A 14706-nucleotide genomic window follows, 5' to 3' on the forward strand; every position below is an offset into this window, starting at 1 on the left:
GATGCCTTGTAGCGCTATAGAAATGATAAGTAGTAGTAGTAGATGCGCATAAAAGTGGGTGCCTAGATGATGGGACTGCCCTTTTAGTGACAGGTTTACTTTAGTTATTTATTCGCATTTATTAACTGCCTTTATGAAGAGATTTACCCAACGTGGTGTACAGCAGGTACAGTTTAAGAACAAAAGAACATACGCTTTGCCATTCTGGGACAGACTGAATGTCTGTCAAGCCCGGTACCCTGTTTCCAACAGTGGCCAATCCAGGTCACAAGTACCTGGCAAGGTCCCAGAATAGAAAAACAGATTTTATGCCGCTTATCCTAGAAATAATAAGTGGATTTTCCGCAAGTCCATCATAACTAATGGCTTATGGACTTTTCTTTTTGGAAATGATTGAAACCTTTTTTAAACCCTGCTAAGCTAACTACTTTTACTACATTTTATGGCAATGAATTTCAGAGTTTAATTACACTTAGTAGCTTCATTGTGTGCCCCCTAGTCCTAGTTTTGTTTTTGTATAAAGTCCATCAGAAGTGTGTTCAAATCACAAGGGAGCGTGTTAAGGGCAAAATCTGGGCGTTCCATTTTTCTGCCATAATGGAACTAAAAAACATCCAGGGCATTAAGTTGGATGCTTTGGTCTAGACCTGTTTTATTAATGAACAAACCACAAAACGTGCCTTAAATGTTCACTGGAGGGAGTCAGGGATGACCTCCCCATACTCCCCCAGTGGTCACTAACTCCCTCCCACCCCCCAAAAATGTGATTAAAAGCAGTACTTACTAGCCTCTGTGCCAGCCTCAGATTTTATACTCAGGTCCATTAGAGCAGCATGCAGATCCCCGAAGTAGTCTAGTGGTGGGTGCAGTGCACTGCAGACAGGTGGACTCAGGCCCATACCTCCCCCTACTTGTTACACTTGTGGAAGCTGTGATTCTTCCAAAACTCACCAGAAACCCACTGTACCCACATATAGGTGCCCCCTTCACCCTTAAGAGCTATTGTAGTGGTGTACAATTGTGGGTAGTGAATGGACTGTGTCATCATTACCGCTTTGTAAAAGGGGGGGGGGGGGGGTTAGATTTTAAGTCCTCCAGGGACAGGAGAATACCTACTGTACTTGAATGTAACTCACCTAGTGAAAAACAGGTGAGCTAAATCCAAATAAATAAATGCTGCTGTGAAGTGTTTGTCTAAAACTGGTCTCTTTTTAGAAAAAAAAAAGGTAGGCTTTGTCTTTCTCGCTCTCTCTCATAGGCTAACTGGTAGTGCTGAGCACTGTCATGCCAGAGAATTGGAGAGGAGGAGTAGCCTAGTGGTTAGTGTAGCAGACTTTGATCCTGGGGAACTGGGTTCAATTCCCACCGCAGCTCCCTGTGACTCTGGGCAAGTCACCTTAACCCTCCATTACCCCAGGTACCAGTGGCGTAGCAAGGGCGGGGCGGTGGGGGCAGTCCGCCCCGGGTGCATTCTGCTGGAGAGTGCAGAGAGCAGCCGCTGGCTCCCTGCTCCCTCTGCCCCGGAACAAGTTACTTCCTGTTCCGGGGCAGAGGGAGCCAGTGGAGCCGACAGGCGCGCGGTTGCTCTCTGCACCCTCCAGCAGCCAAGAATGCACCCGGGGAGGGGGCTTGATGCGCCGGGGGGGGGGGGGGGTGCGCAGCGGCGATCCGCCCTGGGTGGCAGCCGACCTAGGATCGCCACTGCCACGTACAAATAAGTACCTGTACATTCTATGTAAAACCACTTTGAATATAGTTGCAAAAAAACACAGAAAGGCAGCCATCCTTTCAAGTCCTAAGGTTGGCTGGGGGTGCTGTAATGTTATCTGGATAATATTCTCAAGCAACAGTAACACCAACTGATTAGATTCAGGTCTTATACATTTATTTATTTATTTATGTATTTATTGCATTTGTATCCCACATTTTCCCAAGTAAGGGAAGAGAGAAGGAAGGTGTTATGGAGGATGGTATAGAAGGTGGACTTTAATAACTAGGTGGATTGGTGAGGTAGTTTGTGAGGCTATGGGTTCTCTTTGTAGGCCTTGTTGAAGAGGTGTGTCTTCAATGATTTGCGGAAGAGTTATTTTGTCAATGGCTTTCAGGGATGTGGGTAATGCATTCCACAACTGCGTGCTCATGTAAGAGAAGGTGGTGGCGTGTATCAGCTTGTATTTTAGTCCTTTACAGCTGGGGAAGTGCAGATTGTGAAATTTGCGTGATGATCTTATTTTTTTTTGTTACATTTGTACCCCGCGCTTTCCCACTCATGGCAGGCTCAATGCGGCTTACATGGGGCAATGGAGGGTTAAGTGACTTGCCCAGAGTCACAAGGAGCTGCCTGTGCCTGAAGTGGGAATCAAACTCAGTTCCTCAGTTCCCCAGGACCAAAGTCCACCACCCTAACCACTAGGCCACTCCTCCACTAGGTGTTTCTGGGAGGCAAGTCCACGAGGTTTAGCATGTAGATTGGGGCGTCTGCATGAATGATTTTGTGTACAATTGTGCAGATCTTGAACGCAATGCGTTCCTTAAGTGGGAGCCAGTGGAGCTTCTCTCTTAGGAGTATTGCACTTTCATATTTAGTTTTTCCAAATATGAGTCTGGCGGCGGTATTCTGGGCTGTTTGGAGTTTTTTGATAGTCTGTTCTTTGCAGCCAGCTTATAGTGCGTTGCAGTAGTCCAGATGACTTATTACCATTGACTGTAGCAGGGTGCGGAAGATATATCTCGGGAAGAAAGGTTTTACTCTTTTGAGTTTCCACATGGAGTGGAACATTTTTTTCGTTGTGTTCTTCACGTGATCGTCAAGTGTTAGGTTTCGATCAATGGTAACTCCAAGAATTTTCCGATTTTGTGTGAGGGGGAGAAAACAGTATGGTGTAGTTATGGTGGAGTATTTATTTTTGTTGTGTTGTGAGGTGAGTACAAGACATTGCGTTTTTTCTGCGTTCAGTTTTAGCTGAAACGCATCCGGCCAGGAGTGCATGATTTGGAGGCTCTGGTTGATCTCGTTGGTGATTTCGTGTAGATCATGTTTGAACGGGATGTAGATCGTGACATCGTCTGCGTATATGTAGGGATTGAGGTTTTGATTGGCTAGAAGTTTGGCTAAAGGTATCATCATTAGGTTGAAGAGTGTTGGTGAGAGGGGGATCCTTGGGGAACTCCATATTCGGGTATCCATGGGGGTGATATGTCCTCGTTCGTTGTTACTTGATAAGATCTTGTGGTCAGGAATCCTTTGAACCATTTGAGAACTGTGCCTCCTACTCCGAAGTATTCTAGTATATGTAATAGTATTCCATGATTAACCATGTCGAAGGCACTGGACATGTCGAATTGTAGGAGGAGTATGTTGTTACCAGTTGCAATTGCTTGTTTGAATGAGTTCATTGCGGATACCAGTACAGTTTCGGTGCTGTGATTTGACCGAAATCCTGATTGAGACTCATGCAAAATTGAGTGTTTATTTAGGCATTCAGTGAGTTGTTTCGTCACTATGCCCTCCGTGAGTTTGGTTATTAGAAGAATGGATGCTACTGGGCCATAATTGGTTAGGTCCATTGTGCTTTTTAGCATCTTTTGGCAGTGGGGTAAGTAGGATATTTCCTTTCTCCATGGGAAAGAGACCATTTTTTTTTTTATTTGTACCCCGCACTTTTTCCCACTCATGGCAGGCTCAATGCGGCAGGCAATGGAGGGTTAAGTGACTTGCCCAGAGTCGCAAGGAGCTGCCTGGGCCGGGAATCGAACTCACTTCCTCAGTTCCCCATGACCAAAGTCCACCACCCTAACCACTAGGCCACTCCTCCACTCCACTTTGAAGCCTGTGGTTTATATGATTCGTGAGGTCTTTTTTGAATTGTTTGGGGACAGATCTTATTAGGCTAGTGGGGCAAATATCTAATTTGCATTGTGACTTGGCGTATTTTCCGAGCCATTGTGAGATTGCATCTGACGATATTGTGTCAAAGTTGGTCCATGATCGATCTGCTGGGCATTCCCCAGGTTTTGGATCAAGACATTCAAGGATGCTTGTGTACTCAGTGGTGTTGGTAGGTATCTTGAGTCGGAGCTTTATAATTTTTTAATTGAAGTAGTTCGCTAGATTGGTTGCGGATGGTGTGTGTTTAGGAGTTTTTTTACGAGTGAGAAGAGTTTGTGTGTGTCCTTGTAGTTTCGTCCTATTTTGGTTTTGTAGTACGTTCTTTTAGTTTGATATTGTATTTGTATTTTCTTTGTAGTTGTTTCCAGTCTTTAAGTGTGTGTTCGTCTTTTTTCTTGCTCCATGCTCTTTCTAATCTTCTGACCTGTGTTTTTAGTTCTTTCAATTCTTCATTAAACCATGGTATTGAGTTTTTTCTGTGTGAGGTTCTGGTTTGAAGTGGTGCTATGTTGTCTAGTACTGTTCTGCATCTGTTGTCCCATTCTTGGAGAAATTGGGGTGAGTCTGTAGGTGCTGTCCATTCGTCGGTATAGAATTGCTGCCAGAATATTAGTGTAACAGAATGCTCTGTCGTTGCAGTTGCAGGAAGAACATTCTGGGTTCTTGGTCCAGAAAAAGTTGTCATTCAGAGTGTAACAGTGGGAGGCACATTCAGAGAGTCTGATCCAATAGGATTTGATTATGTGCTTTTGGAGAGAGGAACATAAGAATTGCCATACTGGACCAGGAAAAAAAGCTCCATCTAGCCCAGTATCCAGTTTCTAAGAAGTGGCCAAGCCAAGTAACTGGTACCTGGCAGGATCCCATAAAGTAGCAAGATTCCATGCTATGTGACCCCCCAGGAATAAGCAGTGGCTTTTCTTGGGTCTAACCTTATCATGTATGGATTTTACCTCCAGGAATTTTTCTAAACCTTTTTTAAACCCTCATACATTAACTGGTTTTAGCACATCCTCTTGTAACAAGTTCCAAAGCTTAACTAAGTGTTGAGTGAAAATATATTTTCTCCTATTTGTTTTATAAGTGTTACTGGTCAACTTTATGTTTATTTATTTATAACATTTGTATCCCACATTTCCCACCTATTTGCAGGCTAAATGTGGCTTACATAATTCTGTAAGTGGTGATTACCAGTTCCGGATAGGAGAAATACATAGTTGGGGCAAAGGGATAGATTAGGTTAGGTTACAAGAGGAAAGTTCGTCCTATGATAACAGCTAAATGTAATAGGTTAAACTTCATTCATGACGAAAAAAGCTTGAATAATTAGGATCATTAAACTGGAAATCAGATAATTAGCAAAAACAGTAGAGATATAGAGAATATATGTTGTATAGTTGCGTTTTGTTAATTTGAATTTATGATGTTGTTATTGTATGCTTTCTTAAATAAATAAGTTTTCAATAGTTTACGGAAGGTCACTATCCAGCTTATAATTGAAAGAGAAAAACGCCTAGATTTCGACCCAAATCGGGAGATAGACGTTTATCTCACAAAAACGAATAAATGGAATAGGCGATTTTGGACGTTTTCAACTGCACTCCATCGTGGAAGCATACAAAGTTGACGGGGGCGTGTCGGAGGCGTGGCGAAGGTGAAACTGGGGCGTGGTTATCGGCCGAGGAGAGATGGGCGCCTTTCGCCGATAATGGAAAAAAAGTATGCGTTTGTAGCTAGAATTTAGGGCACTTTTCCTGGACCCTGTTTTTTCATGAATAAGGCCCCAAAAAGTGCTCTAAATGACCAGATTACCCCCAGAGGGAATCGGGGATGACCTCCCCTGACTCCCCCAGTGGTCACTAACCCCCTCCCACCACAAAAAAATGATGTTTCACAACTTTTTATTTTCACCATCAAATGTCATACCCACCTCCCTGGCAGCAGTATGCAGGTCCCTGGAGCAGTTATTAGGGGGTGCAGTGGACTTCAGGCAGGTGGACCCAGGCCCATCCCCCCCTACCTGTTACAATTGTGCTGCTTAATGCTTATTAGTCGTCCAACCCCCCCAACCCACTGTACCCACATGTAGGTGCCCCTCTTCACCCCTTAGGGCTATAGTAATGGTGTAGACTTGTGGGCAGTGGGTTTTGAGGGGGATTTGGGGGGCTCAACACACAAGGGAAGGGTGCTATGCACCTGGGAGCTCTTTTACCTTTTTTTTTGTTTTTGTAAAAGTGCCCCCTAGGGTGCTCGGTTGGTGTCCTGGCATGTGAGGGGGACCAGTGCACTACGAATCCTGGCCCCTCCCACGAAAAAATGCCTTGGATTTATTCATTTTTGAGCTGGGTGCTTTCATTTTCCATTATCACTGAAAAACAAAAACGCCCAGCTCACAAATTGTCGAATAAAACATGGACGTCTATTTTTTTCGAAAATACGGTTCGGTCTGCCCCTTCACAGACCCGTTCTCGGAGATAAACGCCCATGGAGATAGACGTTTTCGTTCAATTATGCCCCTCCACGTCATGTGATATGTCCCCTAGTCTGTATACATAATCCAGTCTTGTAAGGTCCTCTTGCAATTTCTCACAGTCTGCATGCAATTTAGGCTAAGTCACAGAAATGGAAAGAATCAACTTTTTTTTTTTCAATGAGCAAGAACCACTGAGCCATAATGTATTTATGTTTAACATGGCAGTTTGAGGGCCTCCAGCTGAATTGGAACTTAAGCCATCAGGCTTCATTTCCATCCGCCTGAGTATTTTGTTCTTTTAATAACCCCTTCAGTCTTTAACCGGGAGCTGTGCACTAAACTCATGGACCCTACATCTGGTTTCTAGCTGTTGTCATTGTGCGGTGATTGTGGCTGCTCCCAGAGGTGGTGAGAGAGCCTTGCAGCATGGTCAGCCCAGCAGATCTGGCTACCCTGCCTGAGGGTACAAAACTGGTGCTGTCCCCATCCCTTCCTGTTATGCAGTTTACTTAAATATGTAGAACTGACATGTGATACCTGGTAAATTGCTTTGTTTGAGATACCACTAGTGTGTCTGTAATGAGATATAATTAGAATTCACCTTGTTTAGGGCTGACAAAATAAAATTAAAAAACAAACAATTAAACATCTTATTCGGCCAAGGTCTTTATGAATATTTCACAGTACAGGAAGTCATTCGATCTCTATAGCATAAGCTTTATTGGTGTACTTGTTTTTCACTATAGTGAAAGATTTTACATAGATTTCTGCAGGATGCAGTTTCTAGCAGGTAAACAATCCATGCCAATTAGAGTTAATGAATTGCTTCCACTCAGAATGATTTATTTTGGGTAAATACTGTTTCAGTTTCATGGGTAAGCCAGCTGCAGGTATAAAGCAGACACCTTGCAAAAGCAGTACACAACAGAATCCTTGATCAGGTGTGCACTCTTGGGTTGCCCTCTCTTCCTTCAACAAGCTCTGTGAGGCCAGCCACACTCTGATTACACATGGGGCTCATAGGCTCAGCCCTGCCCGCTGTACAGCTGCAGACCATTAAAAAGCACTGTATCCCATTTCACTGCTTGCATATTGATTACTAATGCGGTTTCTTCTTGTAAAACGTAAACAAAGCAGACTTTTTTTCAGGTACAACAGAATTATACGGTAGCTGCCCATGTTGATTCTATTTTGCAATATGGTAATCTGGAAGGGCTTTTTTTTTCTTTTTGGTAGGTTTTCTGTATGCAAAGTGAGAACGTAGTTGTGTGTTTCTGGATGTTTATATTTCCTTATTTTCTGTTTAGATATGTGTCACAAAGATGTCTACAAGGAACAACCAGGGAATAGACTCTGTGATAAAACCCCTAGATACCATTCCTGAAGACAAGAAAGTGAGGGTGCAGAGGACCCAGAGCAGTTTCGATCCCTTTGAAAAGCCAGCTAATCAGGTGAAGAGGGTGCATTCGGAAAACAACGCTTGCATTAGCTTCAAGAGTTCATCCACAGGCAAAGAGTCTCCTAAGGTCCGCCGGCATTCCAGTCCCAGCTCAGTAAGTGCTGCTCAGTGCACGGTAATGCCAGCTAGACCTCACCACAGCAGAAACAGTGCAGAAATGCTTTGTATAATGCAGACCAACTGTTTATTTCAGGAAGTAATTACTCTGTGACTATGTCTTTCATATGAACAAAAATTAGCTGTTAATTAATTGTGACACAAAACATGAGAGATGCTTGCTACTTATCTGCTTAATTCTGTTCTCTTAAAAACACTGCCATCATTTTCTCTGTTTTTAATTACTGCAAGCAGCAGATGTAACCGAGTAAATATAGTAAAAATTGGTGAAATTATTACTTCAGTAAAAGTAAAAAAAATGTTTCCCGTACTTCTTTACAAGTAAAATGACAAAACGTTTACTTAAGTACAGTAACTAGTTCATTTAATTTAGTTACTATACAACACTGCCAACCTGCCTATCCACTCCAAGTACTTAAACACTATAATCCCTTCCTCTTCCTCAGAGATTGTCTGTGCTTGAGAAACTCAAGTTAAATAATTTGTTGGGTCTGACCGGGCAAACTGCAGGAAGCCTCTTCAGAATGTTGATTTGCATTTAGTTTAGCTACATGCATATGGATAGACTTCTAATTGCACCACTTTAGAGGCAGAGGACTGCAGTGGTACCATGATTTAGAAGACTTTGGAACTTATTTTAGGAGCATATGGGTGTCTTAAAATGCCCAAATGGATGTCCATGTGTCTGAAATGTCCAAATCACAACACTGCAGTAAGTCCAAATAGCAAAGGGTGGTGTTTTGGGCAGGACTAGGAATGGTCCAAAATTAAAATGTCCGTGATTACTGAACGGAAGAAACGTCTAGACCTAAAAAGAAGGACTTCCTAAGTTAGACCCGTTTCTATCACGTCTAGGGTTTAAAAAAGTGCTCTAATTGAGCAACCGACCACTTGAAGGATTAAGGCATGACACCTCCTTAATACCCCAGTGGTTGCTGCCCCTCCCTCTCCGGTGAAATTGAATGGGGATACCAGGCTCTAGGACTGCTTCAGGTATTATGGGCATTCTTAGCAAAGCAGGATGCAAGACTGCGGAGTGGCCTAATGGTTAGTACAATGGACCTTAAACCAAGAGACCTAGGTTCAGATCCCACTTTAACTCTTATTTTATTATTGTGAGCCCTTTAGAAACAGAAAAATACCTACAGCACCTAAATATATAAACCACCTACAAGCCTGAAGGCTATTAAAGGGGTGTACACTGAGGTACAGTAGGTATTTTTCTGTTCTTGCAGGCCTCATAAAATGAAAGAGTTAAAGTGGGATTTGAGCCTGTATCCGTTGGTTAACAGTCCACTGCACTAACCACTAGCCTGCCCCTCTGCTCTGCAGGGATGTCTGTGTGGCCATTTGTCTAAGAATGCTGCCAGACACATTGCCTTGTCCTTTCTTTGTTGCCATTCATATGTTGAACCTTCCAGTTTGTAAAATGGCTGTTCAGCTGGACATCCTCAGAACAAGAACATCCATCTCATATATTTTCGAACAGGGAATTCTGACATATTTCCTTTTGGAAAATACATATGAAATGGATGTCCATTTTGGATGTTACGAGCTGGATGGACATCTCTATTCTGACTTGGACATCCTTTCAAAAATGTCTCTCCACATATGTTTCATTTCTTTTTTGGATGAAGAGAAAAAGAGAGGTGGGTTAGGCAGAGCTTGAAATTTAAAATGTTAGGGCAGTGAAATATGAAAGAGTTCTTTCCCTCTGCTGGACTTGTATCTATCTGGATTAACTGGAAAAGATGATCTGCCTGCAGAGGAATGTCCCTTGGTGAATGGACTGTGGCCTAAAAGAGATCATTCACTGATAAAGCACGCACATTTCTGACTGAGCTACACCATAGTGCAGCACTTGGAGAAGAATGCCGTGTGGAGTGTTGTGGTGTTGAGCCAAATATAGTTCTCTGTTGCTGATCGCTCACTGCTTTGCTCTCACAGAATCCTCCTGGTGGTTAATATGCATTTCCAGTCTGCACATTTTCTCCTCTTTCATGTCTGGAATTCTCATATTTGCCAACATTTTCCTTCCCCTGTTTCCAAGGGTTCAGCATGTGAATGTGCCAGTTTTCTCAAGTACAGTTTATAGATTTCTGTGTCCAGTGCAGAGATGAGGGTCACATTATATAAGTCAGTCCTTTATCAGATATAACTTTCAATGCATCCCAGTAGTTCTGTTTGTTGCAAATAACCATTCTATAATATTTCACATGAGGTAACTTTTTTAACCACAGTTGGCATCCCACTGCTTGATTTTTCACTGAGCTTTTATATAGGAGTTTGCATTTGAGTCTCACCACTGAGGAATTTTCTCATTCCAGCACTTATAAAGAAACTCTTGCAGCTCATTTTGCAGATTTTCCAAAGTCCTTTTGTACTGAGAGTTTTCATGCCAATGTAATTAGTTGACTTCCATTTGATTGCGGTCTAGAGAGCATGCTGCCAGATAGACGTGTCAGAGTTCTCAATTCTGAGGAACAAGCCAGAAATCAGTAAAACCCCTACATGTAAAAATTCCATCTCTTCCTAAAAAGCTGTCAGAGCCAGAGATCGATCAGACAGCAGAAACTTTCCAGTGCTACAGGACCTTTCATCACTCAGAAAATAGTAAGGCAACTGAAACCACCCTTATCCTGGTTATGAAAGAACTGTAATCCCTAAAGGTATTAATGGCAGAGAATCATGGTGCCTTAAAGAATTTAAATGAAAGGAGATTCCCTTGAAGTGCAGGTTGCTGTATTATAATAGAGAAAGAGTGGATTGGAGGATAGGACTTGTTAAGAGATACTGTGGCACTGCTACAGAGCAAAGTCAAAATTATTTCTACACTGAAAGAAATGCAAATAGTAGGAGTTGGAGAAAGACTTTGAGAATTTGTGGGGGACAGAGGCAGAGGAAATGGAAGCTTATAACCAGATCCAATGAAATTTATGGAGAGATATCTGCTAAAGCAACTGGAAATTCAGGCAAAGATACTGAATGTGAAAGGGCTGATTGTGTTTCCACCCAAAACCCCAGCAGCAAAAAATACCTATAATCAGTGATGAATCTTCTAGTAACATAGTAGATGATGGTAGAAAAAGACCTGAACGGTCCATCCAATCTGCCCAACAAGATAAACTCATTACATATGGTATGGAGTGGTACATCATATGTATACCTGATTTTGGTTTGTCCTTGCCATTTTCAGGGCATAGACCGTAGAAGTCTGCCTAGCACTATCCTTGTTCTAAAATTTCTGAAGTTAATGTCAAAGCCCCTGAAAAGCTCCACTGCAGCCCATCCAAATGTATTCAGCCACGATCAGGTCACAGACTGTAGAAGTCTACCCAGCACTGCCTTTGCTTCCCAATTACTGATGTTGTCACCTAATCTCTGCCAAGCTTCTGTGGATCCATTCTTTCTAAACAGGATTCCTTTGTGTTTATCCACATTTTTTAATTCTGTTACCATTTTCATCTCTACCACCTCTACCATGGGAGGGCATTCCAGATATCTACCACCCATTCCAGGTCAGCTGGCAGAATCCCAAATAGTAGCAAGATTCCATGCTACCAATCCTAGGGCAAGCAGTGGCTTCCCCATGTCTATCTCAATGCTGCTGATTATTGAAAATGCTGAAAACGTCAGGTATGGGTATCTGTATTATACAAAGGAGGGAACATTTTCATCAATGGCGTAAAGAGATGGTTAATTTTGGGTGAGCCTGAATCCAAAGCAGGTGGGCACAGAACTTTCTCTCTATCCCCGCCTCCCTCTGCCTGTGGTCTGGGATCTCTCCCTGTCTCTTCCACTCCTCACCCTGATGGTGAATTGGCATCTCTCAAACCCTTCCCCCATTTGATGATTTAATACTTCTAGAGGTCACTGGCAGCGAGTAGAGATTTACACACGCTGCTTGTGCCAGCCTCAGAGCCTTCCTTCTGACACAACTTCCTGTTTCCTCCTAGGTGAGATCCCATCAGAGGGAAGCTCTGGGGCTGGTGTGAACAGTGTGTGTAAATTGTTGTTCGCTGCTGGTGACCTCAGAAGTTTCTAAAGGTATATGGGGGGGGGGGGGGGAAGAGGGAGAATTTGAGAGATTCTGGGGGATGCTGGATCATTGGTAGGTGGGAGGGGATAGAGAGATGCTGGGAGTCATCAGCTGGCAGCGATTGGGGATCCCTGCCAGATACCGCAAGGATATGTTACACCTGGGTGATCTGAGGCCCAAGGCCAGCATTAGGGGATGGCAAACAGGCCCGGGCCCCCATACCATAGGAGGCCCTAAACCTGCCTCAAACTAAAGGAGGCATAGGCTGAAGACCAACTTTTGGGCCCCCTCTCCACTTTCTGCCCTGGGCCTCTGAATGTATAACACCAGTCCTGCTTAGGCCCCTGCCCACCTGTGGCTATACCATTGATTTTCATTGGTACAGATTTAATTAATACTACAGGACATGAAAGGAAGACATTTCTGACAGTGCAAGAGCAACTGAGAGATGAAACAAGGCCCAAATTTTCTCTCCAGTGAGAACAGAAGATAGAGTATACTGAGGTGAAACACAAGCTTTATTTCCTATAATCACGACTACCAATCTACAGGTATTTTTGTTGCTTGTATTATGGGATAATAGCACAAGCCATTTGACATCTCCATCTTTCTTTGCTATGGTGTGTAAACGTGCATCTACCAAAATCGACTAGAGAAAATACCTTGAAAATAAAAACATAAGAACACAAGAATAGCCATACTGAGTCAGACCAATGATCCATCTAGCCCAGTATCCTGCTTCCAACAGTGGCCAATCCAGGTCACAAGTACCTGGCAGAAACCCAAATAGCAACATTCCATGCTACCATTCCCAGGGTAAGCAGTGGCTTCTCCATGTCTGTCTCAATAGCAGACTATGGACTTTTCCTCCAGGAACTTGTCCAAACCTTTTTTTAAACTCACTTATGTTAACTGCTGCAACCAGAGCTTAACTATTCTTTGAGTGCAAAAATATTTCCTCCTATTTTGAGTGTCCCCTAGTCTTTGTACTTTTTGAAAGAGTAAAAAATCGATTCACTTTTACTCATTCTAGACCACTCATATCCCCCCTCAGCAGTGTCTTTTCCATACTGAAGAACCCTAACCTCTTTAGCCTTTCTTGATATGAGAGAAGTTCCATCTCCTTTATCATTTTGGTCACTCTTCTTTGAACATTTTCTAATTCTGCTGTATCTTTTTTGAGAAACGGTGACCAGAACTGTGTGCAATACTCAAGGTAAAGTACCGAGGCATTATCCCCCAGGTTCTATAAACGGTGAAAGTTTCACATGCAGATCTGCACGTGTAGCCAATTTGCACACGCTACTTAATTGGTTAACAAGCTAATCAGTGCTGATAATTGGCCAATAACAAGCGATTATTGGCGGTAATTGGCACTAATTAGAATTTATGTGCGCAACTTTATAAGCGTGTTCTGTAGAGTGGTCTGCGTAAATTCTAATGTGTGGGAGGGGTATGAGCGGGTCATGGGTGTTACAGAAAATTATGCAAGTATTACAGAATTTGCCCGATCTGCGCCTAAATAAGACGTGAGCATTTACACCAGGTTTTAGTTGGCATAAATGCCAGTGCCTAAACTTTAGTCACAGGGTGACCACTATGTGTATTCTATAAATTTCACTTAACGCTGCTAAGTGCGGTTTTTCAGCGCATTTTTTTGCACCATATATAGAATCTGGCCCTATATGCATAAAAGTAGGCAATGTGAAAAGAAATCACATATTTTACACTGTTCAGATGTAGACTTGTTCAGGGGCAGAGAGTAGGCAGAATCGTGAGCAGTTGTAAATGTCCGTGGCTTCATAAAGCAGAGGCTCCTTCCCCTCCGAACACGGCAATATTCTACTTACACCAATACCGAAAAACCCCAAGAAACCAGCGAATGACATCACTAATTACCGAACTGTGGCCTCCATCCCTCTTCTAATTAAACTGATGGAAAATAGAGTGACCTCCCAACTTAACGAATTCACTCAAAAGTTCTCCATATTACACGAATCACAATCAGGTTTTCAGCCTGCACACAGCACAGAAACAGTACTGCTCACCCTGATATCCAGGTTCAAACAGGAAATTTCATTTGGCAACAAAATACTTCTGCAGTTTGACCTATCCAGTGCATTTGACATGGTAGACCATACTATTCTCACAAAACTACTGGACAAACTAGGGATCAGCGGAAACATCATTAAGTGGATAAAAAGCTTTATCACCACCAGATCATATCAGGTCAAATCAACCTCATCAATATCGCATGCGTGGTCATCAAAATGCGTAGTCCCCCAAGGCTCACCTCTATCCCCAATCCTCTTCAACCTTATGATGATTCCTTTGGCCAAATCCCTATCCAAATCCAGACTTAACCCCTTTATCTATGCTGATGACGTCACAATATTCATCCCTTTCCAATCCAACCTTACAGAAATCTCGGAGAAAATATGCACGGCCATGAACATCCTAGCAACCTGGGCCAACGCCTTGAAGATGAAAATGAACAAAGAAAAAACTCAATGCCTATTCCTTTCATCACAACACGCTACTCTGCTCCCAACCACCCTGACCACCCCAGACGTTACAATCCCAATCTCTGACAATCTAAAAATCCTAGGAGTAACATTAGATAAACACCTAACTTTAGATACTCATACAAAAGCCACGACGAAGAAGATGTTCAACATGATGTGGATACTGAAAAGAGTAAAACCATTCCTCCCACAGAAAACTTTCCG

The 14706-nt window shown here is 42.8% G+C and overlaps 1 protein-coding gene and 1 long non-coding RNA gene across 6 annotated transcripts in view; one reads left to right on the forward strand and one right to left on the reverse strand.

Annotated features, from left to right (window-relative positions):
- The window catches only part of CDK14 (cyclin dependent kinase 14), an 857524-nt gene that overhangs the window by 232380 nt on the left and 610438 nt on the right, over nucleotides 1-14706 (forward strand). For 2 of the 5 annotated variants that reach the window (XM_030200090.1, XM_030200105.1), the window contains one exon: nucleotides 7670-7915. The exons of 1 other annotated variant lie outside the window; for it this stretch is intronic. In XM_030200090.1, the coding sequence (XP_030055950.1) occupies nucleotides 7670-7915 (246 nt within the window). Of the gene's footprint in view, nucleotides 1-7430; nucleotides 7512-7669; nucleotides 7916-14706 lie in introns of those variants that run through there. 2 more of the 5 variants (XM_030200115.1, XM_030200096.1) reach the window with 2 other exon arrangements.
- On the reverse strand, nucleotides 252-12878 carry LOC115468427. Its single transcript, XR_003941865.1, has 3 exons — nucleotides 12833-12878; nucleotides 11739-11740; nucleotides 252-366 (listed from the first exon to the last, which is right to left on the reverse strand). It is a non-coding gene; the product is annotated as an uncharacterized LOC115468427 (long non-coding RNA).

The sequence above is a fragment of the Microcaecilia unicolor genome, chromosome 1 (assembly GCF_901765095.1).
Source record: "Microcaecilia unicolor chromosome 1, aMicUni1.1, whole genome shotgun sequence".
Classification (NCBI taxonomy): domain Eukaryota; kingdom Metazoa; phylum Chordata; class Amphibia; order Gymnophiona; family Siphonopidae; genus Microcaecilia; species Microcaecilia unicolor.